The sequence below is a fragment of the Labeo rohita genome, chromosome 17 (assembly GCF_022985175.1).
Source record: "Labeo rohita strain BAU-BD-2019 chromosome 17, IGBB_LRoh.1.0, whole genome shotgun sequence".
Lineage (NCBI taxonomy): Eukaryota > Metazoa > Chordata > Actinopteri > Cypriniformes > Cyprinidae > Labeo > Labeo rohita.
This window is the reverse complement of record NC_066885.1, coordinates 16,603,446-16,630,591: the sequence shown is the minus strand read 5'-3', so window position 1 is coordinate 16,630,591 and position 27,146 is coordinate 16,603,446. Positions and strand designations below refer to the sequence as shown.

Sequence of the window (27,146 nt, the reverse complement as noted above, 5' to 3'; positions counted from 1 at the left end):
GTGTTGTGGTTGATAGTAAATTAGAAATCTCTTTCTCTGATGTCAGGTGAAGATTCTTTCAAGAGTATCGATTGAGCAATCGTAACCATAACAACCACCCATAGGTTAGTGGCAGCAGAGCACCACTGTTGAAGTATTACGCAAAACCAAGAAACAAACGCTCAAGCACCGACACTCGAGGAGGAGAAGAAAGGAGACAAGATTAGACAAGGCAAGACGAGATCCCATTCTATGTTCCACTACTCAATAAAAGAGTAGAGCAAAGAGATTTAATTTTCTCTTTCACAAATACACACAGAGAAACACACACTTTTTATAAAACAGCATAAAAAGACACGTTCCAGTGTCTAAGAAACAGCACTGTCGGGCCTAATCCTCTTCTGTGAATTCTTTCTTCGTCGCCATCTTACACAGTAGATTGTCTCATCTCCTTTCTCATGGAGACGGTTAGTAAATGTTTGAGTTTGTCCTTGTTATCTATAAGACTGTGTGCATTAGCCGTATTTGAAAAAAAAAGGTCTTATCATCTGAAGGTTGTATTGATTCTCAAGACTCTAAGAGACATTTTAACATGATAACCAGGGCCTACAACAAACATTCAAAGAGTTTTGACAAATAAAATGCATGATGAGTAAAAAGTGCATATATTTTAAGAAGAAGACCCTTATTCCTCGACTGGGAATGTGTGCACTGTAAAAAATAAGCTTAAAATAATTTGTTACCCTGCTGCCTTAAAATTTTAAGTTCAGTCAACTCAAATAAGTTTAGTCAACTTGAAATGTTAAGTTTTACTAAGTAACAACTTAGATATTTGTGTTTGCTAAACTTAACAGATGGGTAAGTAACCCGGCTGCCTTAAAATTTTAAGTTGAATCAACTCAAATATCTAAGCTGTCACTTAGTATAATTTAACATTCCAAGCTGAATTAACAAATTATTACCAGGTAACGAATTATTAAGTTGACTCAACAAATTGTTTTTTACAGTGTAGAGACTTTTGAAGCTGCACTGAAACCGCAGTTTGGAGCTTTAATGATATTTGACATGTTTATACAACACTGTAATTCTGTGAGGGACGACATTTTGTTCCTTCGTATGACTCCATATAAAGCAGAATGACAAAAAAGCTCACTTGACTTGAAATAGTGAATACACTAAAAAAAAACAACTTAAAGTTATTTCAATTTAAAAAAGCAAGTGTTCGTGCTGCCTTAAAATTTGAAGTTTACTCAACTCAAATATCCACGTTTTCATGTAGTACAACTTAACATTTCATGTTGACTAAACTTAAAAATTTAAGGCAGCGCAAACACTTGCTTTTTTAAGTTGAAACATTTTTTTTTTTTTTTTTACAGTGACAATTAATTAAATCTAAAAAGGTTTCTGTGAGGGTTAGATTTCAGTCAACGAAACGTTCCCAACAAACGTGAGTGTGTGCACTGAATTTTAAAGGCTTCTGAGATGACTTTCATAATTCTTCCTAGAAAAGCACGAGCATACACACACATGAGTATTATTAAACACTCATGAATTCAACACACACACAGAGATGCAGTAAGAAGATCTAATTTAATCTTCCGGACACACTTTTGGACAGAATCTCTCCGAGCCGGCGTAAACCTTATGCTGAACACGCACAGTGAGGTAGCTGTGTGTCATCTGTGTGCTCCTTCCTCTACCATAGCTGTTTTATTCATGCGTTTATGCATTATGCAGACGCAGACATGTGCATTAGAAATTCCTGCTCAGTATTATTTACAGTGCAGGTATGTTCTTTAAATTCTGTAGTTAATGTGGTATTAAGCAAGCACTGAAGGTACTGCGCTTTATGCTTGTGTGTGTGTGTTGTCCTCAGGCTTGAAGGAGATCAGTTACACCATTGTTTAAAGACTACAAAGCCAGTGAGATATAATTTGTTAATAGTGCAGAGACCAATACGTATCTTCTGCCAAGACATTCCAGAACATGCCAACATGGTGTACAGCCAACAGATATAACTGTGCTCCATTCAAAGTTGGAAGTGGGCTATTCATAAAGTTAAAAGGTTTCCTGTGTCAGTGTGTCCCGCAGTGGCGCTCCACTGCTGATGAATCTATGCTCTCTCTGCTGAATCTTCAGCGCTTGGCAAAAAGAAATCATATTTTGAGTTGCGAACGTGAGGCCGTAGTCTATTTAAAATGGGATGCAATAAAATGTTGCATGGAAAAACAACATACAATGCAACTATTGTTGTCTGAGACACAAGCAAATTATTTTTTAACCAGATCTATATTAAGTATTTAGAAACACAAAGAGTGACCAGTGAAGCTGACTCACAAAGAGAGAGAGTGAGGGAGAGAGACGAAGACTGTTACAAATGCTTTTTAGTAAAAACTTAGTGAGTGAGCAGAATAGCCTGATTCTAGAAACAAGTGGTTTTTGTGAACTGGCTCTTTTCAGTGAATTAAAACATATGGCACACGCTGTATACCCCTGATTCACAAAACAAATGATTGTTATTAGCTGGTTCTTTCAGTGAGTCAAAGCTTACAGCACAATCAGTGAACATAATTCACAAATGATTCTTTCGAATGGTTCTTTGTAGTTATTTGAAAACATACAGACCGACAAGTATAGAAAGATTGCTGAAACAAATGATGACAAATGTAACAAATAAATGAAAACGATCATTGTAGTCTGATTCCTGTAACAGGTTTTTCTAATGAATCGATTCTTTTTAGTGAATCAAAACATACAACATGATTGGTGTAGTCCGATTCCTGTAACATGTTATTCTAATGAATCGTTTCTTTTCAGTGATTTAAAACATACAGTACAATCGGTGTAGTCTGATTCCTGTAACAAGTTATTCTAATGAAACAATTCTTTTCAGTGAATCATAGCATAGAGCATGATTGCCGTAGTCCGATTCCTGTAACGAGTTACTGTAATGAATCGATTCTTTTCAGTGAATCATAGCATAGAGCACGATCGGCATAGTCCAGTTCCTGTAATGAGTTACTCTAATGAATCGATTCTTTTCAGTGAATCATAGTATAGAGCATGACCAACATTGTCCGATTCCTGTAACAAGTTATTCTAATGAAATGATTCTTTTTAGTGAATCATAGCATAGAGCATGATCGGCATAGTCCGATTCCTGTAACAAGTTACTCCAATGAATCGATTATTTTCAGTGAATCATAGCATAGAGCACGATTGCCCTAGTCGGATTCCTGTAACCAGTTACTGTAATGAATCGATTCTTTTCAGTGAATCATAGCATAGAGCATGATCGGCATAGTCTGATTCTTGTAACAATTTATTTGAATTAATTGGATTCTTTTCAGTGAATCAAAACATACAGCACAATCAGTGTTGTTTGATTCCTGTAACAAGTTATTCTAATTAATCTGATTCTTTTCAGCGAATTAAAACATACAGCATGATCAGCGTAGGCTGGATCCTGTAACAAGTTATTCTAATGAATCAATTATTTTCAATGAGTCTAAACATTCACCATGGCCAGTGTAGCCTAATTACTAAAACAAATGATTCATAGGATCCGGTTCCTTTCAGTGAAAAAAACGAGAACAGTACAGCCCAATTCCCCGGGGGTGGGGGTGATTCTTATAAGTAGGTTCTTTTCATAAATAGTTGAAAAAGACTGAAAATCTCTGATTTGAATCAATGTGAAACCCATTATAATTACTGCTCTCTGTTAATGCAGCATAATTTACAGAATTAACAGAGAGAGAATATCTTTGATATGCAAGAAAAATGGACTACTGGACTAAAATGAATCTAACTGAATTTGGAAATCTGTCTCAATAACTCCTAGGTGATATTGGGCCAGTTCCATGCTGTCACTTCATACTGGAGTTGTTTGTTTGTCTTGTTTTTCCATTTTATTCATGGACTGTGTGCATTATACAAATCAATAAAAACCACACTTGCAGGTGGGACCCAGTTGGAGCGTCCCACTGTTATGCGTCTCCAGTTGTGGAAGGAGGCTGCTAAGTTCCACTGGCCTGCTGTGGGCTTCTGTGGTTTCTCCAGCATCTGTGCACGGGCCGGTCGTGTCTTGTATAGAATGCTTCTGTTGCATGGTAACTGTGCCCAATGGGTGTTCACACTCACCGCTTGGGAGTTGCGGGTCGTCTCGGGTTGCTTGCCGCTCCTGCTGCACTTGTCGCTCCGGCAGGGACACTTCATCTATCTCATTCATTCCGTCCGGACTGATGAATCGGACACAGCCAGATCTGCCCCGTCAAGTTGAAAATCCAACATCATGTGGTGTCCATAGCACTGGAAAACCAGTCTTGTACGCAGTATAATCTCCACCTTCCTATTTGTGCATTTTCGCAAACCCTTGGTGAGTCATACTATGATTTTAAACAGGTCTTTCTTTTGAATTTGCGAATCTCACGCAAGGTCAATTTTCTGCATTTGTTTATTTGACAAACAACTCTACATGTTCTCCAGTTAACAGTTTGAGATCAGCAGGACTGCGATGGAAAGGTAGAGCACTCACTAATAGCGGAAAAAATACTATGATCTTGGAGAGAATAATTATAAATCATTTGCATAGAGCCTGAGTTCTTAAAGAGACGTAGCCATGTCTCTCCCACACACATATATTACTGCACACTTCGACGTTACTCAGCCGTTAGCGCTTCTATAAATCATTCACATTGTTACAGAGAATCTTTGTCACCTCCTGTATGCATTCCCTGTGGGTTTCTAAAGAGCGTGGGGATGTTAGGGGAAAAAACATGCTTAACAAAACTACTACGCATCAATCTTTTATCCCAACGTGCTCTCAAACAGTGCATACACAAACTGCTTGTGACAGCCAAGAGGTGTACACAGCACATGGCACATTGTTTTAATGAGAGCGTCTGGCTCACGGTAAAGGAGGCATGGCCTTTAGCATGCATGCAAACATGCACATTTAGGGGTGAGATGCATATGACAGGGTCAAAGGTTCTGGTGGGGTTCTGTCACCCTAGGACATATTTTTGCAGAATCAAAGAGTATATTTTCACCTGGCTAATTACTAGTGGTGAGTTAGAGGACACTTTTATCCGAAGTGACATTCAGGGACACTTATTGCAGGAACAATCCCCCTGGAGCATACTTGAGGTTAAGTTTCTTGCTGGATGACACAATAGTGCCGTGACTTCTGTCTAACTTCATGTAGTGTAAGTAATAGATTGGCCTTGTGGGGTTTACTGTTACAGCCTTTAGGTTAGAAGCCCAGATTTTGACCACACGCTACAACAGAATATAGAAATGGCCTGAATACAAATAACAAATTCTTTGTAATAACAGAAAAGAATATTTGTTAGTCTGATTATGTAATGCGAACAAGGATAAAGCCATATTTTGAAGTCACAATGTAACAGAAGTACATATTTTTTCCAAATTGGGTCGTTCATCCGAGGGAAACAGTGTAAAATGTAAGGTTTTTGAGGGGAGTCAGTTGTTGAGGGGATGGAGAAAGATCTGAACCAGAGCTTGCAGTTCATTGTAGGAAAGTGGTAAGGTTTAAGTGGAATGAATGATAAATCCCAAAGAACAATCCTGTATACGACACAAGAGAGAGAAGTCTGTTGTTTCACCAAAAGACCAAGTTATGACATTTTAATGTAAAAATGACAAGGTAAAAAAAATTAAACATACAGTATGCATGGATCAATTCTTTACATTAAGATTTCTAATCCTAGAAAATATAGCATTTAGAAGTGTCGATTTCCATTTCATTTGACTTTAAATCATCATTTAAAAACGTATCTTTTTCCCTCCATTTTGACCTTCCATGGAGCTGTTTAAAAAAACGCTCTCCAAAGTGGATAAATTTGAAAACGCTGTTTTCCTGTTGACTGTGAAAATGGAGCTATTTGAAAGCAATGATGCATATTTAGCCATGTGACGCTTATTGTACCAATGTTTATACCAGGGTTGTGCCTATAACATGTACAAAGATGTTACTTTGTACATGTTATAGTCCTGCAAAGATGTTGCAAAGAAAATTTACTTGCGAATTCCGTTTTAGATCAAACATGTAATGGTGAGTGAGTGTGACCTGGGCATGTCAGTAAATAGTGAGATATTTTTCTTAATAAAATGATTGTGCCAGAAGAATTGCATGTAAACTTCTCATGTCTGTTTACTTTATCATCTCAGTGAGCTTTTATGAGCCTTTATGCATGCGCAGCAAAGAAAATTTAACGCTTTCCGGAGAGTGTTTCGAAACAAAAACAGCATTTTCAAATGTATCCGGATTCATGTAGATCAGGGGTCTCAATCACAGTTCCTGGAGGGCCGCAGCCCTGCAGAGTTTAGTTTCTAAGGCACAAACTATGTAGTTTTCAAATCAGGTCAGATCAGGTGTGTTTATTTAGGTTTGAAGCTAAACTCTGCAGGGCTGTGGCCCTCCAGGAACTAAGTTTGACACCCCTCATGTAGGCGCAGCCTTAGTTTAGAACAGGGGTCTCCAACCCTGCTCCTGGAGATCTACCGTCCTGCAGAGTTTAGCTCCAACCCTAAGCTGTTTTTCTCAAAAAAATCTGTTTATTCAGCATAGTGAAGCCTCTCCTCCATTGACATCCATTCAAAGAAAACAGCCTCTGGTCTCCTTTCCCAAACCGGAAGCATTAGCTTTAACCGTTACACTTTTTTGGCTAAAGGTTGCAGGCTTGCCTTCTATTGGCTTTGTTCAGGGTTACTTGTAAATAACGGACAGATGTGTTGAAGTAAGGTAGCTGGAGATAGCCTACATGGTTTAGAATCAGACACACTTCTGATTTAGGCCCCGCCCACATCCTGTTCTATCCGAATCCAGATACAGATAATTTATTCATTACATCAGATACAGAATCATATACAGATAATGGCTTCGCTGCACAAACCTATTACGCAGACAGGTGCTGTGACAGATGTGTATCATCATCATCTCAAGTCTGTGCTAGGCTAGATTCTGCGCTCAAATGTTAAAATCTTTCATTTCTCAAATTACCTGTCAAATGATGAAAATGCTCAAAGAAAAAATTAGATTTTGGGGGAGAGGGGGTGTTGTAATGCTGAAATGACAGAGAGAAGAAGTGATTTAGAACACAGGGCACGAGACTCTGATGATATTCATCATGACACGGCAGATCAGGCGGCCATGTGAGAGAGCAGATGGCATCTGTGAGAGGTGTCATGCACAGACGTGACACTGCCAAAGATCTGTAGAGTCATGTTGGCTGATTGGCAGGTTTTCGGGTCCATCAAGCTTCCAAAACTTCTCTCATATTGACTTTGTCTAGTTTCCATCAGTCACATCAGTATGTTAACCAACAGCTTGCAGCCGTGACCACCATAAGCTGTACATATCATTGGCCTCTTGTTCTCTTTTGAAACTTTGTAACATTTTGTACATGATTTTGGGTGACCAAAGTATCAGATTGCTTCTAATAATATAGGACAGTAAATAAGCTGGACCAAGAGCTTGTGGGGGCTTAATAGTGTAATGCTAACCTTCTCAACCCTGATTATTCAATCCTTTATTAGTTTACTGGGTCACTATTCTTAAAGGTACAGTACTCTTTGTACTTTACTGACCACAAAAGGATGCATAATAGGATGCATAGTACCTTAAATACAAATGTCTAAATGCACGTTAATCTAATTGCAAATCATTAATCAATGCATGTTTTATTTTTTTAAAGTTAAACAGACTCTCTTCTGTAATCATTTCAACAGTCATTTAATATCAACCATTCAATACAGGTCCATATTCCATAATGAGGCTTCCACGCATGTCCTGATTTTGCTGAGTTAGATGTGTTCCTGGGTCAACATATTTTGTTGACCCTGGAACAACATTTTAATTGAAAAATTTAATCTTGACCACATCCCTACACCTAAACCTAACCTTACCCGTAATCCCTAAAATCAGAGGAAATGATAGATGAATGACACTGATGTACAAGCACCAAACACTGATTGTAAGCCTAAACTTCAGAAAAACTATAAACTGTTCTTTCAGTTCTGATTGGTTAATCACAATGTTGTTCCAGGGTCAACAACGACGTTGATCCAGGAACGTGTCGTACTTGGTAAAATCAGGTTCTGCAGGCTTCCACCACTGAAAAAAATTCCATTCCCTATTGTCCTCTCAAAATGGTTTTGGACTGATTTTGCTTATAAACAGTGCTTAATCTGTGCGTATTTCTCTCCTAATTCAGGCTAGATTACTTTCAAACGGAGAAACCAATATTATGGATTTTAGCCAGAAGCAATGGTTTGAAATTAAACATGTCTTAATAATGGACTTGTACAAACATGCAGCTTTTCACTAATGGATTCATGTGGGTTATTGTGATCTTTTCATCAGCTGTTTGAACTCTCATTTTGACGGCACCCATTCACTGCAGAGGATCGATTGTTGAGCAAGAAATGTTAATTCTAAATCTATCCTGATGAAAAAACAAGCTCATCCACATTTTGGACAGTACTTTTTCAGCGAATTTTCATTTTTGGGCAAACTATTTCTTTAACCCAGTGTTTTGTCTGTGTGAAAAGACAATAACAAATGTTTTACCTAAACATACAGCAAATCTTGATTAGACCTCCTGAGATGAACACCGCAAATGAGATCCACAGGAACCTGCTGAGAAGGAGCTACAAAAACCTTCTGAAAATAACCCAGCCAGCAGATCTGTTTACATACACTGATGAAATGCAGATAAAAAAAAAAACAACAGAAACTCTTTTGACTTTAAATACATATACGACTCTTCAACATCTTGATTCAAACATTGAAATTTTATCCCCTGACCGAGTTTGAGTAGATAACATGATCAAAAATTGTATTATTTGAACCTCTGTCACCTCCTTGGTTTCGTTCTCCGTTCCACTGGACATTTTCTGGTGCCACTGTCACCTTCAATCTCAGTAAAGCTGCTTTATGGCAAGTGCCATTACATAAAGTGCTGCACAAATGATTCAGAATTGAATTGAGAGCAGATTTAGCTGAGGACTGTGACTGCAGAGGTTGTTTTACTCATTCACGCAGGACAGTTTGAGTATGGAGCCTCTCACAGCAGCGGTGAATGAGAGTGACGTAACCTGCTGTAAGGTTTCAGAAAGCTGCGAGGCTTGATTGGCAGAAGAGATTTGGGATTATCTGAGAGTATTTCGTCTTTCTCTCTGAATTCCATTAATGTCACTCCTCTCACTTCTTCAGCAGCTCAAACAGTGCGTCTCACTCTCTCTCGGGTCAAATAAACAAACCGATAATGGTGGCAAAAGGATCAATAGGTTAGATGCTGAACCGAATTTTCCTGATGAGTTTGACCTGGAAGACGAGATTACATCTACTCAGCATTATATTACTCAACGTCCTCACACACTCATGCCACAAGAGGTCAAGAGGTCAAGCAACCAAATGAGCACAATTACATCAATATAATAATCAAATTGTACTAAATCTTTTGAGATACACAAGCTTGATGTAAAATTTCAAGGTAAATTTCAAAACTCAAACCTTCATCCCTAGTCTAAAAAGAGTTTGAATTGAAACAAAACATAAAGCTTGTTGTGAAATCCTTAGATTTTTGACATGTTAGCATATTGTGGCCCACAATTACATGGCACAAGTGCGTGAAGAGATTTAGATGAAATGGTGAAAACTATGCAAAAAATAATAAAGAATAAATATAGATATAATCATGTTTAAAAATTTAAAAATTCTAAATACACCAAAACTTAATTTATACCTCAAGGAGGGTAAGTAAATAAAATAACTGCATTTCTGACTTCGAAATGAATAGAATCTGAAAATACAGGGTAAAAATAAATAAAATAATAATGACTATATCCCTTCTGACTTGAAAATGATAGAATCTGTGAAAGTCTGTGAATGGTATTGCATCTGCAGGACATATAAATGTGTGTCAGGTAAAAGAGAAGACAAGGGAGGAGGAAGGGCAGGAGCAAGAGAAAGACAAAGAGAAAGAGAGAGTGAATATGCTTTGGTAAAGCAAATGTAATGTTATTTGTCATGCCAATTAAGCACACTAAATAGAAAGTGAAAATTGAATTGAATTAAGAGAAGACAGAGAGAGGAGTGAGAAACACGCTCACTCATTATGACAAGAAAGTCTGTGTGTTCATATCTGAATCAATCATAGCCAATAACGCCGTTCATCATGCAAGACAGAGGACCCAAATTGGCACAGCACTGACAATTTTGAGTATTTCTCTTCCTTTTGCCAACTGAGTCCAGAAGTTCAGGGAGCTCAGGGCTAATGCATGATATACCAATTAGGATGGCTGGTTGAAATCCAAGCTGGTAGTGACATTTGGAGAGGAACTCTCATGTTGTTCAGAGCTGAAATATCTCCAATGACTCTGCTCAACATCTGTAGAACAGCAGCAAAAAGAATGAGGGCACAGCCTTCGAGTTTGTACTGTATATTTTGAGAAGCTCCACAGGCTTTCCACAGGCTTGACCGGAAACTAATTATTATCAGAACATACTCTACTGTTCAAAAGTTTGGAGATGGTAGAATAGAGGTCTGTAATGTCGAGTGTAGTGTCAATAGTGTATAAATGCCAAGAAAGTGCTTAATAATTGAGATTTATCACTCTGCTTTGGATGTGGGCAGCATGTTGCTACTGATAAAGTTCATTAGAGATATGGGCATCAGATTTTCCACTATAATATGCTGAGTATTTCAGCTTGACACGCTCAGAATTGTTCAAACTTTCTTTAGTAGCTTTGCATGCAAGAATGTCTCTCTCTTTTATCAAATCCCTTCGCTGTCTAAACAATCTGGTCAGATTTGCAAATTTAAGCTCCTTCCTGTCCATAAACAGTTTCGAATGCAGCAAAACACATGCAAAAGAAAGCCCAGAGTGTATTATCTCGTTACCTCAGTGTGAGGCAAAATGATGAAATATGATGTATTCAATTTAAAAATCACCCAGACAGCCCATTATTCAATGCCTGCTGACAAAATCACCAGAGCATCTCTCAGAACTACTGGACTGCGATGAAAGACAAAAAAACAAAGCACAATCCAAAAGTCCTGTAGTTTTTCTTTCATCAGAGCTGTAAAGAGCACTTTATTATGGGAGTTCCTGAAATCAACACTATTATGCCATTACCCGTGTTGGTTTAGAACAATTTACAACAACACTGGGTAATCAAATTTTTATTTGTGCAAATTTCCAAACTGCACATAAATAAAGACGCTCACTTTAGGTGGATTTATATTCAGTAAGAAAACTGATAAATTACAATGGAATTTGAAAAGATGTGGCTTTGCTTCAACAAGTTTGTCCACATGCTCATTAAAAGATTCTACAGAAATTATAGCATATGAGATAATGATACTGAGTGAATGCTCCTGACACATAGTATACGTCCATCAAATACTTTTAAGAAGTACCAGCACTTACATAGAAACCCATACAAATAGTCAGAAAGAAATGCTAATTTTAAAGAAAAATGTCAGATGGATTTAGGGGCTTTTGCATCTGAACTCTTCATATTTCTTTTGAACCCATAAGATGGATCCTCACAAATTTCTGTGAAACTGTAGCTGTGTTGCTAATTTAACCTGTGTACAGAATGACAAACTGGCACTAAAAATCACAAAAAAGTAAGAGAAGCCACTAAATATAATCATTTTCATATATAATAAATTACTTGCGCCAAGTGAACAGACAAAACACAATAAATGCGGTCATTGCTTTTGAAGGTAGATGCCTGCTGTTTGTGAATGCAGTTGTGTAAGACACTTCTGGGAGGCAATTATACAGAAATACTTTAACCACAGAATTTGCTCGGGCATTTCAAAATGACCATAACAACATTTCAGATGCTGTGCAATGAGATCGGTACATGGGTTAGTCAGGTTATGCCATCCTATTGTGCAAAGTCACACTTTTTTGATGCGCCCGTTTAACAGAAGCCAGCGGAAGGTGCTGTGCAGGTAAACCTTGCTCGCTTTCCTGATGCTAGTGGCTGCAAACTTCAGCCTCCTTGTTAGTGCGCCGTCCTCCCATACCGGCGACACAGGTTCAAGTCCCACTGTAAAAAAGAATATTTAGTGGCTGCAATCTTTAGCCTTTCTATTAGTGCACCTGCCTCCCATGCTGGCGACCCAAGATTGAGTCCTACTCGGAACAAGAACGAGGTTGGGACGGTTAGGTCGCGGGGGGGTTACACTGGTGCGGTGACCCGGATGGAAGTGAGGTTTAGGGAGATGAGTGTAACAGAGGCCAGCAGTAGGTGCTGTGCAGATAAACCTCACTCCCCTGATGTCAAGAGGCGTGTTTGTGGCTGCAATCGTTAGCCTCCCTTCCCATGCCGGCGATCTGGGTTTGAGTCCCACTCGGAACAAGAATGAGGTGGGGGCAGTTAGGACCTGGGGAGGGGTTTACATTGGTGCAGAGGCCAGCGGTAGGTACTGTGCATTAGACTTCCCTAATCTTAAGAGGAACGTTAGTGGCTGCAGTCTTTAGCCTCCTTGTTAGTGTGCCCTCCTCCATGCTGGTGACCCAGGTTTGAGTCCCGCTTGGAACAAAAACAAGGAGCAGGGGAGTTACATTTGTGCCGTGACTCTGATGGGAGTGAGGCTTAGGGGGTGAGTAAAACGGAGGCCAGCGGTAGATGGTAAACCTCACGCCCCTGATCTCAAGAGGCGCACTAGCAACTAACGCTAGTGGCTGCAGTCTTTAGCTCCTTGTTAGTGTGCCCACCTGCTATGCCAGTGACCCAGGTTCGAGTCCCACTCAAAACAAGAATGAGGTGGGGTCACACAGGACACACCAACCGACGGTCAGCCATCGGGCAGCGTCTATCGGGCTAGTTTGTTTGGTGTGTTGCACACGTCGCCCCTCGTCGGGCTCACGTCAGCAGGAGTTTGCACAAATGTAATTCTTGGCTCTGTCGGGCCGTCGGCGCGAGTAAGAACTCCTATTGGACTTTCAGTTTAAAATTAAAGCAGAAGGGATGCAAACAAGCAAGTAAATAAAATTTTATGCGATCTTACCCAAAGCATTCCAATATGCGATTTTTTTGTATACTTGCGTATATTTGGTATATCACTGTTTCGGATTCTCCTTTTGAATGATGAATATATACTATTAAAAGCTGCTGATATAGACAGCAAAAGCGTAAAAGCTTTGATTTTTTGTGAATTAAGGGAGTTTTTTGTTTTTTTTCAGAAATTTGGCGTTTCAGTCACTCGCTTTTGATGAGATACTTCAAAATGCGCATAAAAATATATGTGCAGAAGACCTTCATTATCTACTGTCAGTTGCATAGTAATACATGAAGCACAGCTCGCACAGAAGTCACTTTCAAACTAAGCGGCCTTCTGTTGGTCAACAAGCCGAATTCACCAACTGAACCCGATGCGAAATCTGCATCAGGAAAATAATCACCCTTGCACAAATTTCCAAATCATATGGATTCATGCTTAAATTATTGGATTATCAAACAAAGATTATTCAACTGTTTTTTGCAATATCCTGAATATTCATAAAAATTAATTTTGCAGCACGGTTGGTAACACAGCTACTCACATGATGTCATTTCCTGAGTGCTTTTGTTGACCACTTAATCGCACAACCATCTGGTTTCTCATATCGCCCATTTGTGCTCTTATTCAACTCCAGCATTGCTGCAAGGCCGTTTCAAGGACAATTTCAAAAACAAAGAGTGTTCTCCATCAGGTCTACAATAGCAGCTCGAACTCTCTGTCCATTAACTCTCTCATCTGTTCCAACCGTCTGATAAATCACATGTGACTCAAACCACAAGCTTTACCTCCTCTTACCCAGACCACACCACTAGAGAGACAATTATAATCCTTTTAGCTTAATAACCATGCAATGCAAATCTGCTTAATGAAAGCATATCAGGATACTGTACTTGTTAAAGACAGAGTGAGTGAGTGAGAGAGAGAGACAGACGGGGAGGGGGATGGAGAGGCAGTGCTTTTCTCCAGGCAGCTAATTATCTGATGGTTGTTTTTTATTCATTGTAAGCGAGAGCGTTTCATGGCCAGTAACCTGGTCACTCAACAATGATGGGACAGGCCCTAGGGTCCTGAATGGATCTCACCAAACATTCTGTCTCCAGAGCTCGCTCTAATTAAACAAGGTTCTATCTATATTCGGCCTTTAATCAAGCATGCTGTTTACACAGAGCTCATGGTGTGGGACGACACAAGAGGCCCAAGCTTTGTCCTCATGTGCACGTGTGGGCTCTGTGTAAAGCAGGTGTTTAATACTCACTCCTTAGTGTGTACTCATAATGACCTCTTTAAATTATTCCCAGGGCATTCGTAAACATCTAACAGAGCATTCAGGTGATAATATTCACAGTTATGTAAGCTGATACAATCTGTAATATTGTGGGTCAATTAAAATTATTTCCATTTAATATTAAATCGCATATGCAAGCTTTTGTCACATCACTGCTGTTTGCCTGCTGTTATTATGTGGTGTCTGGGTCTGGTGACCCCTAGAGGACCAAATGGGGATGCTTAAAAATGTGGTCTATAAAAAATGAGGGAAAAGGCTTTACAGAATGTACAGGGAATGTCCCAGTACCACATAAATATACTGTAAGTTGCTTTGAATCAATATATGGCAACTAAGGCAGAGTATGTAAACCCATTTAAAATTGGTTGTTAACATCAGTGTTAAACAAAGACTTCAGTGGCACTTGTGAAACCACAAGGTCACTACGCTGAGAACAGCATAGGCTTAATGCCATTTCAAAGCATTCCTCTTACTTAGGGAGAGTATAGGCTATCACAGCAGCTCTGATTATAGAGACCCATAATAAACCTTGTCGTTGTTGTCATAGAGAATATATTGTTCCCCCTCTGCAGCTACAGACATTTGGGATCTGATATGAATGAGATGTCCAGTGATTTGTGGCTCAGACTACTTTAAAAATGAAACTGAGATCCTGGCAGTAGCCATTTTGGACCTCATTAATATGAGACACTGGCTGTAGCTGCACTGGGGACCCGGAGTAGACAAGCTGCCATTTTGAAAGGGCACGTCAGAATGTGAATTGCCAACTAAGACCACCTCCTGACTCAGCTTTAGATAAGAGACAGTGAAAGCGCAGGACCATGAGAGAAAGAGAACAGGGACCTATCCACCGATTTTGTACAGCTGCCTGGAAAACTTATCTCTAATAGTTCAGGGACCAAGGAATCTTGTAGGTGTCATTTGAATTTATCAGTGTGAATATGAAAGAAATAATGTGTGTGTGAAGACTCGTATTCATCTGTTTCTGGAAATTGCAACTTTGCTGCATATCAAAAAATTGGGACTTTTTTGAAATTGCGAATTTATTCTTCAGATTTGCATTGTTACTGCATACCTAACAACCGACCCTTTGCAAAGACCCGCCCCCCTTTGTTACCGTTGCTACATCGGACAAGCCATGGCGCTCCCATGCTACACATCATGTTCTTACACAGTGAAAAAATATAACATAATTTTGGTATGAAACAGTCCACTTTCAAATGTAATTTTGTAAACAGTAAATACAGTTTTGTGGCTCTTCAATATGTCATCGCTGTAGCGCCTCAGTTCACAGCACGTAAACCTATCATCTCTGCCTTTTTACGAGTTATAGCACAAAATAAACATGAATGAACATCAGAAGGTAACTTCTTTCAACAACGGAAAGTGGTCAATACACACCATTTATCAAGTTCAAGTCCACCAACGTTAATCTACTCTCCTGTCTGGTTTGTTTGTTGGACAAAAAATGGCTGATTCTGCTTTATGATTGATCAGATCGCCTGTCAATCAAACTCACTGCAAAGGGTCAATTGTCACTATTTTTTGAAATTACAACTTTTTGCTCACAATTGCAAATGTACTTGTCAGAATTGTCACTTTATTTCTCACAACTGCAAATTTATTTCTCAGAATTGGGAATTTACTGTATATCTAACAATCGTGAGTTATTTTTATTTATTTATTTATTTTTTCCTCAAAAATGTCTGACATGTGCAACTTCCAACCTGATCTCATGACAAAAATGTACCTGTATGAACTTGTTTTGCAAGATGCAAAATACATAGCGCCATGTACATTTCGTGACATATTCGATGTGAAATGTCCACTGAGTGGCACTACAAGAGTGTTTGGTTTTTTCCCTGGAACAGATGAACGTATATATGGTACATTTTATGTGACGTTGGTTTTGTACGTGTCACTGCAGTTCTGACTTGAAATGTCCATTAAGTAGCGGTATACTGTAACTCTAATGCTCCGTGACATTTTAAAATAACGTACTGTACCACCTGCACTACACCTAACCTACCCGATAATATGAACAAAAGTGAATGTGACATCAAAACACAATCGCAAGCATGCCGTTTTAGCTTGTTTTTCGATCTCTCATCTTTCATCTCTTCCATCGTGAGTCATTTTTTTCATAGGATTCGTACCCAAGGAATTCCGCATCCAAAATCCAATTTTGTGCCGGCTGAGCTACACTGTAAAAAACTATTTGCTGAGTCAACTTAAAATAATTTGTAACCTGGCTGCCTTAAAATTTTAAGTTGTCAACTCAAAAAAAGTTTATTCAACTTGAAATGTTAAATTATACTAAGTGACAACTTAGATATTTGAGTTGAATCAACTTCAGATTTTAAGGCAGCTGGGTTACTTACCCATCTGTTAAGTTTAGCAAACACAAATATCTAAGTTGTTACTTAGTACAACTTAACATTTCAAGTTGAATAAACATTTTAGTTGACTGAACCTAAAATTTTAAGGCAGCAGGGTAACAAATTATTTTAAGCTGACTCAACAAATTGTGTTTTTTATTTTTTACAGTGTACCAAGCTTGTTACATCCAGTATTGCGCCCATTTACGACCCCATGCCAAATTATTACCCCCTCTCGTTGAAATCACTACATGATTGCCTATTGGGTTAGTAATCTGACGGAAGTCAGAATTTGGCACAATACCCAAAAGCGGAACATATGGATCTGTAATCATAACTATGTACAAAAACGATTTCAAGTGCTTGCTGTTACCACCTCTAGTGTTCATTTCTGTTGGAAACTACAGTGATATGTACTTATTGGTACATATTTCACGTCTTGCAAAAAAGTTCCAATGTTATGTATGTTTTCGTCATGAGATCAGGTAGGCAACTTCATCTCACAATTAAAACTACATTCATCATAAGTAAAATATATATATATATATATATATATATATATTTTTTTTTTTTTTTTTTTTTTTTTTTTTTTTTAATTCTAACATTTAATGCCTATTTTACTCTTAATCTGAGGTGGAAAAAGGCATCCACAGGTTTTGTTTTTCACAAAATGTCTGAGTATGTCTTGATAAAAAATAGTGAAATGAATAAAATATGAATAAAATATGACCATTGATAAAAATGACTCAAATATATCCAAATATTTATATTCACACAGTCTTCCATAGACTCTTTCAGATGTAAAGTCAAGCAGCCAGTTATTTATGAAAAAAAAATGTCCCAGTCATTTTCTGAAGAAACCTTAAAAGTGCGTTTGAAGCTGAAAAAAATCATGTAAAAGCTTAGAATTACAGACTTGTACAAAGCTGCTCTAAGCAACTGTCACAAGAAGTGAGTGCAATTTTGCCAGAGACTGTGCTAAAAGCCCACTTTGATGAACACTGTATTTTACCAGAATGAAGCAATGTGACAAAATTTGACCTGTGACATTTAGCGAGCTTGTATCAATTGTTAGATTATCTATCTGCACAATCCCAATATGACATAACCATCATCAACCTTGTAAAGAAGCCTTTGGAAGCATGTATTTTTCTGACCTGTCCAATTTAGAAGAATTCCCATCTAATAACTGAAATAACAGGTATTTTGATAAGCATCCTAAACCCCTTCAGAGAATGAAAAGTATCCTTATTGACTTATAAAAAGGAAAGCACCACAAACAAGATGAAAGAAAAAGAGACAGAGTAAGAATTAAGGAGAAATCCGTTATCTTTACAAGAAGGGAGTGTCAAAGCTTTCATGCAAAGAAAGATCTGACAGCATTCAGGATGACCATTCCTACTTCCTGCAGCCTAGAAGCCAAACAGATCTTTAGAAAAGGCTTAACAGGAGAGAAAAAAGCTGAAGGGGTGAGAAAGTGAAACAGGATAAAGGACTCACTAAAAGTTGTTTTCACACAGGACATGACACTTCTCAAGCCATTTCCCCTTCAGATGACTCAATTTCTCTACGTCAGCGCTTTTTCCTCAAAAAGCACAGCAGGACACAACAAGGCCACATTTGCCTCTTGAATATTAGCTTGACTCGTCACAACGGGAATCTGCTATCTTGAGTTATTGTCTCTTAGCCCAAAAAAATGCACTGGTTCATTGTCATGCAGCAGCACGGTTCGTAAACACACATGCATATACACACACTTACCTACTATGGAAGACGTTTGTGCGGGAGAATGATGCAGTGTGTGTGTGGGTCGCACAGCTGTAATGAGTAATTAGACCTAATGCCCATGCCGGCACAAATGCAGGCAAGATAAACACACAGCTGGATCTTTACAATACACACTCTTACCTGAGCCACAAACTCCTGCTGTGTGTCATCTCTCCACATACAGGATCTTAAGTCATTTTATTGACCGGTGTGTAAAAGGCTGGAACTATGCTATGCCAAAAGCTATGTGTGTTGCGGATAGAGGAGATTAAGTGGTTATTTCTGTGTGTGTGTTTGTGTGTGTGTATATTTGACAGGTGAGTTTCTTCTCAGTAGGGTGAATGAGAGCTAAAGAGCAAAGTGAAAGGTCATCACCACTCAACTGTCACTCAAAACCAGGGAGGCTAATCGATCCCAGAGCCCCTGGAAACCAGACAGAAGTGCAATACTCGATGTCCTCAGGATAGGCAATCATTCCTGCTGTCATTTCTGAACACTCTGAACCTGGATTCACCAAAGATTTTAAAGCATAAAATCCTATTTAACTGCTATTTACTTGTCATTTCTGTATTCCCAAAAACATTTCTTAAAGAACTCCTGTGGTGACAATTATGCTTTTAATGTTGCTTACATGTCTATCTGGTGTTTTTGCTTTGCTTAAAGGGGTCATTGGATGCAAAGTTCACTTTTACATGTTGTTAGAACATTAGCAGTGTATGTACACATCTATCCTATAATGATAAAAAGCCATGCAGTGGTTTTTAATGAATCTGTAAAAATAATATTCCCATTTTTAAAATCGAGCCATTCTCAGATGGCATCACACCTACAGAGGCCACTCACACGATAGTTGATTGACATGAGCGTCTTACCTCAGACCCATGCTAAATCAGCTGTGACAGTCCGACCTCCATTGTTTCAATGCCGGAGCAGGGATGTAAGTTAGACACGAATATCTCCGATTGAGCGATTGAGGTGTTGTGTTGCTGGATGTAATAATGAACATAGTGGTCGTCATTTACTCCCGACATGTGAGGTGCTGAAGATGCAGTGGTTTACATTTGTTTGCGAAGGGAATGCACCTCCCGATCTACATAAATGCGTCTATGTGATCCACCTACAGCAGAAGTGAGTATAAGGGGTTTTTTATGAATCTCTGCAATCACCTTTCCTTATAATGTGCTTGTTAGCAAGTTTCATGGCTAAACGCCCTAAATGCGGCTAAAGTAAACAATCTCTCAGAGCACAGCTCCTCACTCCACAGACAGAAGAGAGGGGTGGGGTGAGCAGAGCTCATTTGCATTTAAAGGAACAACCCATCAGAATGGGTAGATTTTTGCAGAGCTCATTTTGACAATGTAAAAAGGGTGTTGTTTTACACAACCATTGAGAATTTTTAATCAAAGTATATTATAGACTTTTCATTAAGACCCTAAAAAATCATATCAACTTGTGGAAAATGGGCATCCGATGACCCCTTTAAAAACACTACAAAACAAATGCAAATTCATCAATCAACACCACTGTTGAGCATTTTCTCCTTAGAAATGCAGAGAAAAAAAACTTTTTGATACAGCCCCTGTTTACAACCACCGCAAACATGTAACCGATTCCATCAACTTGCAGAGTAGGGCTTTTTACATCATTAGCAAAGCGTTATTACCTAAGGATGTTGATTTTAAGAAGATAGCTGTCTGAGATGGCGAACGGGAACATGGTTTGTGTGACATTAGCAACACGTTATTAGCTGCTTGATAACGTATCAAGCCAAAGGCTAATGATATCAATTACTGTACGTGTCCGATGTTGAAGAGACGACCCTGAATAATTCGCTCTTCGTGTTCTTGTTTGAAATCAGTTTCTGGTTCAAACAAACAGGGCTGTATGTGTCTGAGTGGAGGTAGTGACTTATTTGTATATTAATGTAAATATTATATATTATATAATATTATATGCATTTACTAAATGAGGTATGGGTGTATAGTTATATCCAAGCTGTTTTAAGTGGATAGTTTACCCAAAAATGAAAATTCTGTCTTTAATTACTCACCCTCATGTTGTTCTAAACCTCTAAGACCTTTGTTCATCTTCGGAACACAAATTAAGATATTTTTGATGAAATCTGAGAGCTTTCTGATCCTGCATAGACAGCAACACAACTGTAAACAAATTTGTTTAGTCAACCTAAAATTAAGTTTAGTCAACTTGAAATGTTAAGTTATACTAAGTGACAACTTGGATATTTGTGTTCACTAAACTTAAAATTTAAAGGCAGCGGAGTAACAAATTATTTTAAGCTGAAACCATTTTTTTTTTACAGTGTACCAATTCAAGGCACAAAAAGGTAGTAAGGACATTGTTAAAATAGTCCATGTGACATCAGTGGCTAAATCGTAATATTATGAAGCTACGAGAATACTTTTTGTCTGCAAAGAAAACAAAAATAACAGTTGTACAACAACGTGTGAGCAACTAATGACAGAATTTTCATTTTTGCATGAGCTAAACCTTTAATGTATGAAGAAATTATTTTCACGAAGGAAAAAATATTTAAATATGTCATTTTGATCATCAAAGATGAGTTTTAAGAGATAAAACTGTGACTGCAGTTGGACATTAAGAATGTTCTTCTTTTTTCTTAACATAGTTTTAATGAGAAAACTAATTAAAAATAAAAATTGATTTCCTGACATGAATGTTCCTACAATCACTGAAAATAACTTACTTTAAAGTATGAATAACTTATAAGTTACTTGAAGTTATTGAACTTTAATTTAAATAGGTCCTTGTTTTTAATGTTTAATTTATTTTTTAACTGCAAATCTTTAAGAACTGACAAGGACTTCTAAAGATGATATCTGAGAAGTACCAGACCACACTTAGGAATATTCTAACACACTTAAAGGAAAAGTTCACTTCTAGGACCAAAATTTACAGATAATGTACTCACCCCCTTGTGATCCAAGACGTTTATGTCTTTCTTTCTTCAGTCGATAAGAAATTATGTTTTCTGAGGAAAACATTTCAGGAGTTATCTCCATATAGTGGACTTCTATGGTGCCCCCGAGTTTGAACTTCCAAAATGCAGCTTCAAATGGCTCTAAACAATCCCAGCGTTATCTAGCGAAGCATTCTGTCACTTTCTAAACAAATTTACAAATTTAGAGCCCTTTGAAGCTGCATTTAAACTGCATTTTGGAAGCTCAAACTTGGGGGCACCATTGAAGTGCACTATATGGAGAAAATTCCTGAAATGTTTTCCTCAAAAAACAAAATTTCTTATTGACTGAAGAAAGAAAGACACAAACATCACGGATGACAAACGGGTGAGTAAATTATCTGTAAATTTTTGTTCTGGAATTGAACTTCCTATGAAGATTTCCATGAAGTCTGCCCCTAGACCATTTCCTCAATGTGAGAGAAGTTAGTCGTGATAACGGCTTATAAAATTCATCTCAGGTAGCCACGATCAAACTAAGAATGTGCTCATATAAGGAAAGCAATAAAAATGTCTGAACTGGACAGATGATGACAGCTGGCCTTCATGCCTGATCACATAAATCACGTCGTGCTACATTCATACATCAATGTTTGTAAGCGCCACTGCTGATCCAGCCTGCCTGTGCAACACAAACACACTCAGCATGTTACCACATATGTCCTCAGCACATTTCCACATGGCTATTCTTCCATTGGATTCTGATTCCAAGAGGTGTCTATTTTAGTTTCATCATCGGAACATACTGACAACACATACATTTGTTTGAAGGGAAGAGAAGATTTAAATAGAAGTAAAGACAATCAACACTTCTGGAAATCCCACACCTGCAGCCATTCCACTTGTTGACGTTTGAGCCTCACAAAAAGGTCTTGCGATATCAGGTAACTGCTCAAGCAAACAGATCGGACATAAAGATAAAGTGGAACGGCGTGGTTAATCGATTGCTGAGAGATACCAGTCACTCACTCACCTTCCTGTACCGCCTGGAAGGGGTTGTTGGGCTCGATAAGTTTGATAGAATGGGTAATCCTCTCGCTCTGGAGGATGTCGTCATTCAAACTCAGGTCTGAAATGGCAAGCTGAAAAACCTCGTCGTCCCGTATGGCGTTCTGTTCAAAAATAGCTCCTGTTGGATAAAACAGAATGTTTGTTGTTAATACATCATTCTCACTGAAAGCCATTTCACAGTCATTTCAAATTCCATATCCATTTCAGGGGTAAAAATGAAGGCAACGCCGATTTATCATATGGCTCTAACTGTTGAAACTATATTATACCCATTCAGGTTATCGAGAATGCACCATATGACCATCAGATATAATTTACAGCAACTTCCTCACCTGTCAATAGCCAACGGCATTTCAGGAGCAATTCAGCACCATGGAGAGCGCAAGTGCTGGAAATGCTGTAAATATTCTACACGCATCCCTAATTTGTCAAGGGCGTTTTGCAGTCTGTGGAAACACAGTGGGTTGTAAGCCTACAGGAAGATCTTTTATGTCAAGGGGATCTTATACGTGACAAGGTGTATCCGTAGTCAATACAAGCTGTTTTTATACATTGTTCAAGTTTGCTGTGTCCTTGAAAAGTCATAAAAAGTGGACAGGTCACATAAATAAAAAATCCTAGACTGATGAATGAAATGGAAAAAATAATGAAGTAAGGGATTATGCTCTTATTGCACAGCTACTCACAAAATAAAAAAGTATTGATTTGAGAAAAGTATTTTAATATCGTACTGGTAGATTAGCTTAAGCTTCCACAAATGAAACAATCGGCTTAGCAACAAGATATCCACTGATGCATTATTACAGTATTAATTTAAAAACTATTAATTTGCAATTCAAATGTCTGTTGCCATGCCCAATGGTAAAATATCCACTTTAGAGGTCACTATATAAAAACATTTTACTCTTCTATGCCATGACTGGCCTGATTCAAGGTTTCTAGTGGGTTATGTACTTAGCAGGAGAATTTTTTCATTCAGCTGTTTATACAGTAGATGAAACCTAGACGTAATATTGCACAGAGCGATTTAAATGTTGACTTCACATGACTGAGTAACCTATAAAGTGCTGTTTCACTAACAAGTCCTTGACACTTGGAAATACAGCCCAGTATTAAATCAGAATGTGTCTGGACGCAATCAATAAGGCTGATTTGTGCCGGACTATAAACTGTGACCCACTGATGATATGACATATTGAGATCAAGGCGACAGTGATAAAATGCACAGAGCAGCCGGCTTGAAGTGCCAAAGGTGTAGGAGAAGCAAATAGGGCTTTATTTATTTACATGCACGGTTAGCCGTCAACAAACAGCCGCTGAGGCCTCATGCAGTGCACTGAGGCAACAAAAGTGCGCTCATTTTAATCACCTCACCAACACATGCGGGTCGAAGACAAATAAGGATGTTTAAGGTTATAAAAGGGGAAATCTCTTTAAAGACTAGTCTAAAATGTGCTTAAAGTTCATTTACAGCATGCAGTCTTTGTATTTGTGCTGGATTCATACATTTACTGTATGAAAAACATTTACACCATTTTCTACAAATCTTGATTTAATTATTCTATGGATTTATGTGGCGTAACCAAAATACTTTGTTTACACTTTAAATGTGTACATGCAATGTATTTTATAACAAATATCCTAACATTTTAAGTCATACATACCAATTAAATTCACTCCACTTTACACAAGTCTTTTCATAAGGTCAAAATAAAATCATAAGTGTCTAAAAGAGGCCTTTTGTTTGATTTTTGATTTTTTTTTTTGGGGTCACATGTCAACAAAATGGCTTCCTGCATGTCAGCCACACCATGCGAAATATGTTTGGCAAACTTATGTTTATCAAATATTGATATATTTTTTAACATACATACGCACAATTAAATTAGTCCATATTATATCAACATTTCTTTCTTTTTTAATACTTTTGAATTGAATGTATTTTTGAACAACTTCTACTGTAGACAACAAAATTGTGTTTTACCTCATGTGACTATATAGTACACAACCAGAAGATTGTTATCCACTACCTAAAACCACCTATACCTGGGGAAAAGTTATAATCTATACCAATGATAAACAGTTAAATCAAACCATTTAGACCTAGTTAGATGTGTAGCAGTGTAGCAATACAAACATGAGAAGATTTATAATTGCAATAAAGATTCATTCTGTTAAGTTGCGTATTTGTTATAATAGTGGTCTATGATTCAACGTTTGGGACTTGAAATCATCCTTCTTTAAAACTAAGCTTCAAATTCAATTTTGAGTGATCCTGGTGATGAGGAGAACAGTCAAGCGCACCGGATGATGGAGAACATCCACTGCATACAAAAGAGAGGTTCCCTACCAACAGAAGAGCACTAGATTCATAACGCTTTGTATATAACATCAGAATACGGCTTGAACCGGTTTTGTTTTGGCAAATATTATCAAATTTTTCCAAATAACATGTTTAGGGATGCTTTAAGCCTATATTGAGTCAGCAAGCAAACCAATTTTGTTCCCAGCATAAGTTGACTGAATGCTGCATACTGACACAAGGTTGCCAAGCTCACTAATACAAGCGACTGATCAAACAAAAGCGTCTGTGATAAATGTCATACAAGCTAGTCATACAACCTCAGCACAAGTTTAACTTCAGTTAAGAATCGCCAAGCGGGCACGGGAAGAGACGGGAATGACCGAAATTAAAATTTCCGTCACGTTCAACAGAAAGTTCAGGCTTAAGGCTGGGGAGGGGTGGACTGGAGTTAACCCTGAAACAGACCGAGAATAGACGTGTCGATTTGCTTATACGTGTGTATCTAAAACCATTCGTGGACCCTACGCGTTCAGCACCACCTGAAATCCACTTTGTGGACCTGTTTGCTAATGTTTCCTGGCAAGTTAAAGCCGTTTATCAAATGTCAAACAGTTCAGGGGAGCGAATACGCCTTCTATCAAGTCAAATCTGCACGCTTCCGACTTTAAAATACGATGTACTGAAGAAAGCCATCCGTGATTCGGCGCGTCTGTCCGAGACCTTGCTTACCGATGTGAATAATGGAGTCCGCGCGAACTGAGCGGCACTGCAGGATCCATAAGGAGAGGCTGATCACGAGCAACTCCATCTCCAGTTCTCGCCCCGGTGTATCATCCACGCGTCCGCGTCGTTTCAAAAAATCCAGTTCCAGAGAGAAAAAGCGCAAGCGCCAGAACGACCACTGTGGAGGAGATCAAGGATGCGTCACTTCTATCTTTCTCCGAGATCTATTAAAATTGAAAGTGAGAAAGGATATTCGCGGGGAAAAAAGAAGCTCTCAAGGGAAGGAAAGCAGAAAAGGAGGGGTAGGAGAGCAAGGGAAACGACGGGGGTACCACGGTCAGAGGCAAAGCAACGGGTCCGCGCACTCCAGCTCTCAGTGTGGTTTGGATACTGCTAACTGCAGCGCAGAGAGAGACCCCCCCTCTCTCTCTCTCTCTCTCTTCCTCTCTCTCCCTCACACACTCTCTCTCTCAAAGCTCGTAGTCTTTCGCGTTTCGCTCCATCACGTGACCGAAGAATCGAAAGATCGGAACGGTACGGTAAAAACCAAGGAGAAATGAAATCTGCGCAAGCCGGAGAGAGTCGCCACAGCGGAGTGGCGGCGGGAGGTCTAGCGCAGCCCTGAGCGCGTTAAGTTCTGACGACCACCGGGAAGGAGAATCTCCTCAAACATTCAATACTTAACTGTGTTTTTCAAATGAGAGGCACAAACCCTAAGTGCTTTTGAACTCAGGGCTGCTGGAGGGAAAGAAAAGTTGCTGATACGGACGGTTCAAATTCTCCACAGAAGTTCGCCGCGCTGACAGCGACTCCAGAAGTGAGAAGAGCGACCGGGGGCGCCCCGTTTATCGTTGGATATTTTGCCCGGTGCTGTCTATAGACCCCGCTAGCACCCTGAAAAAGAAAAGAAACGGAGTCTGTAGCAACCACGGCACGAAGGAAAACAAGTGGGTGATTGAGACTGAATGACTGTGAATAGTGACTGACTGACTAACGTCGATTCCATACTGTGGCGTATACGTATTTTAACAATAAAACATTACACAGATAAGGTGAGTCGTTTAAACGATTCTGACAGCTCATGGAACGAATTCTTTATCTCTATAATAGAAAAAAACGTAAATGGGACTCAAGTCACGTTTCTTGAAGAAATGTTCCTGAATACTTTATGACATTTTCCTCTACACAGGATGAAGAATGATAACCTTCACCTTACAATTAAAGGATATTTCTTGAGACGACACTAGCAGAAATATCTCTTAATTGTTTGGTGAAGGCTATCAGGTCGTCAGCTCGGATCAGTCGGACGTGGACAGCGCCGCAGCGCCCCTCTGGTGAATCGGAAGAATTGCCTGTCTCGTGGCGGTCTGAGAACTCCACAGATTAGAGATTAGCTCTGTTTAATAAAATTAGCAGAATGTAAACTTTTGTATGCAGTGAATGTATTATAAGGTCATTGGCGTGTTTTTACGGCAAATGTTTATTTACATTTCATTTCACTTTCGTTTTCTCAGGTAATCATTCTAAAACTATTTTAAATCTTAATATTAGATCATTATTTTGCTTCATTTGAAATACTAGCTAATTAACATAGAAAATCTTAATGTAGCAGATCCAGTCTAGTAGAACATGTCGCCCCTTCAATGTACTGAAT

The 27,146-nt window shown here is 38.6% G+C and overlaps 1 protein-coding gene across 2 annotated transcripts in view; it reads right to left on the bottom strand.

Moving 5' to 3' along the window:
* The window catches only part of grid1a (glutamate receptor, ionotropic, delta 1a), a 315,412-nt gene extending 289,534 nt beyond the window's left edge, over positions 1-25,878 (bottom strand). Inside the window, exons 1-2 of one of the 2 annotated variants that reach the window (XM_051133244.1) lie at positions 25,499-25,878; positions 22,427-22,582 (exon numbers count right to left, since the gene is read on the bottom strand). In XM_051133244.1, coding sequence (XP_050989201.1) covers positions 22,427-22,582; positions 25,499-25,577 — 235 coding nt within the window. In that variant the 5' untranslated portion in view covers positions 25,578-25,878. The remainder of the gene's footprint in view (positions 1-22,426; positions 22,583-25,498) is intronic. The other variant, XM_051133243.1, reaches the window with a different exon arrangement.
* Positions 25,879-27,146: the final 1,268 nt, after the last annotated feature.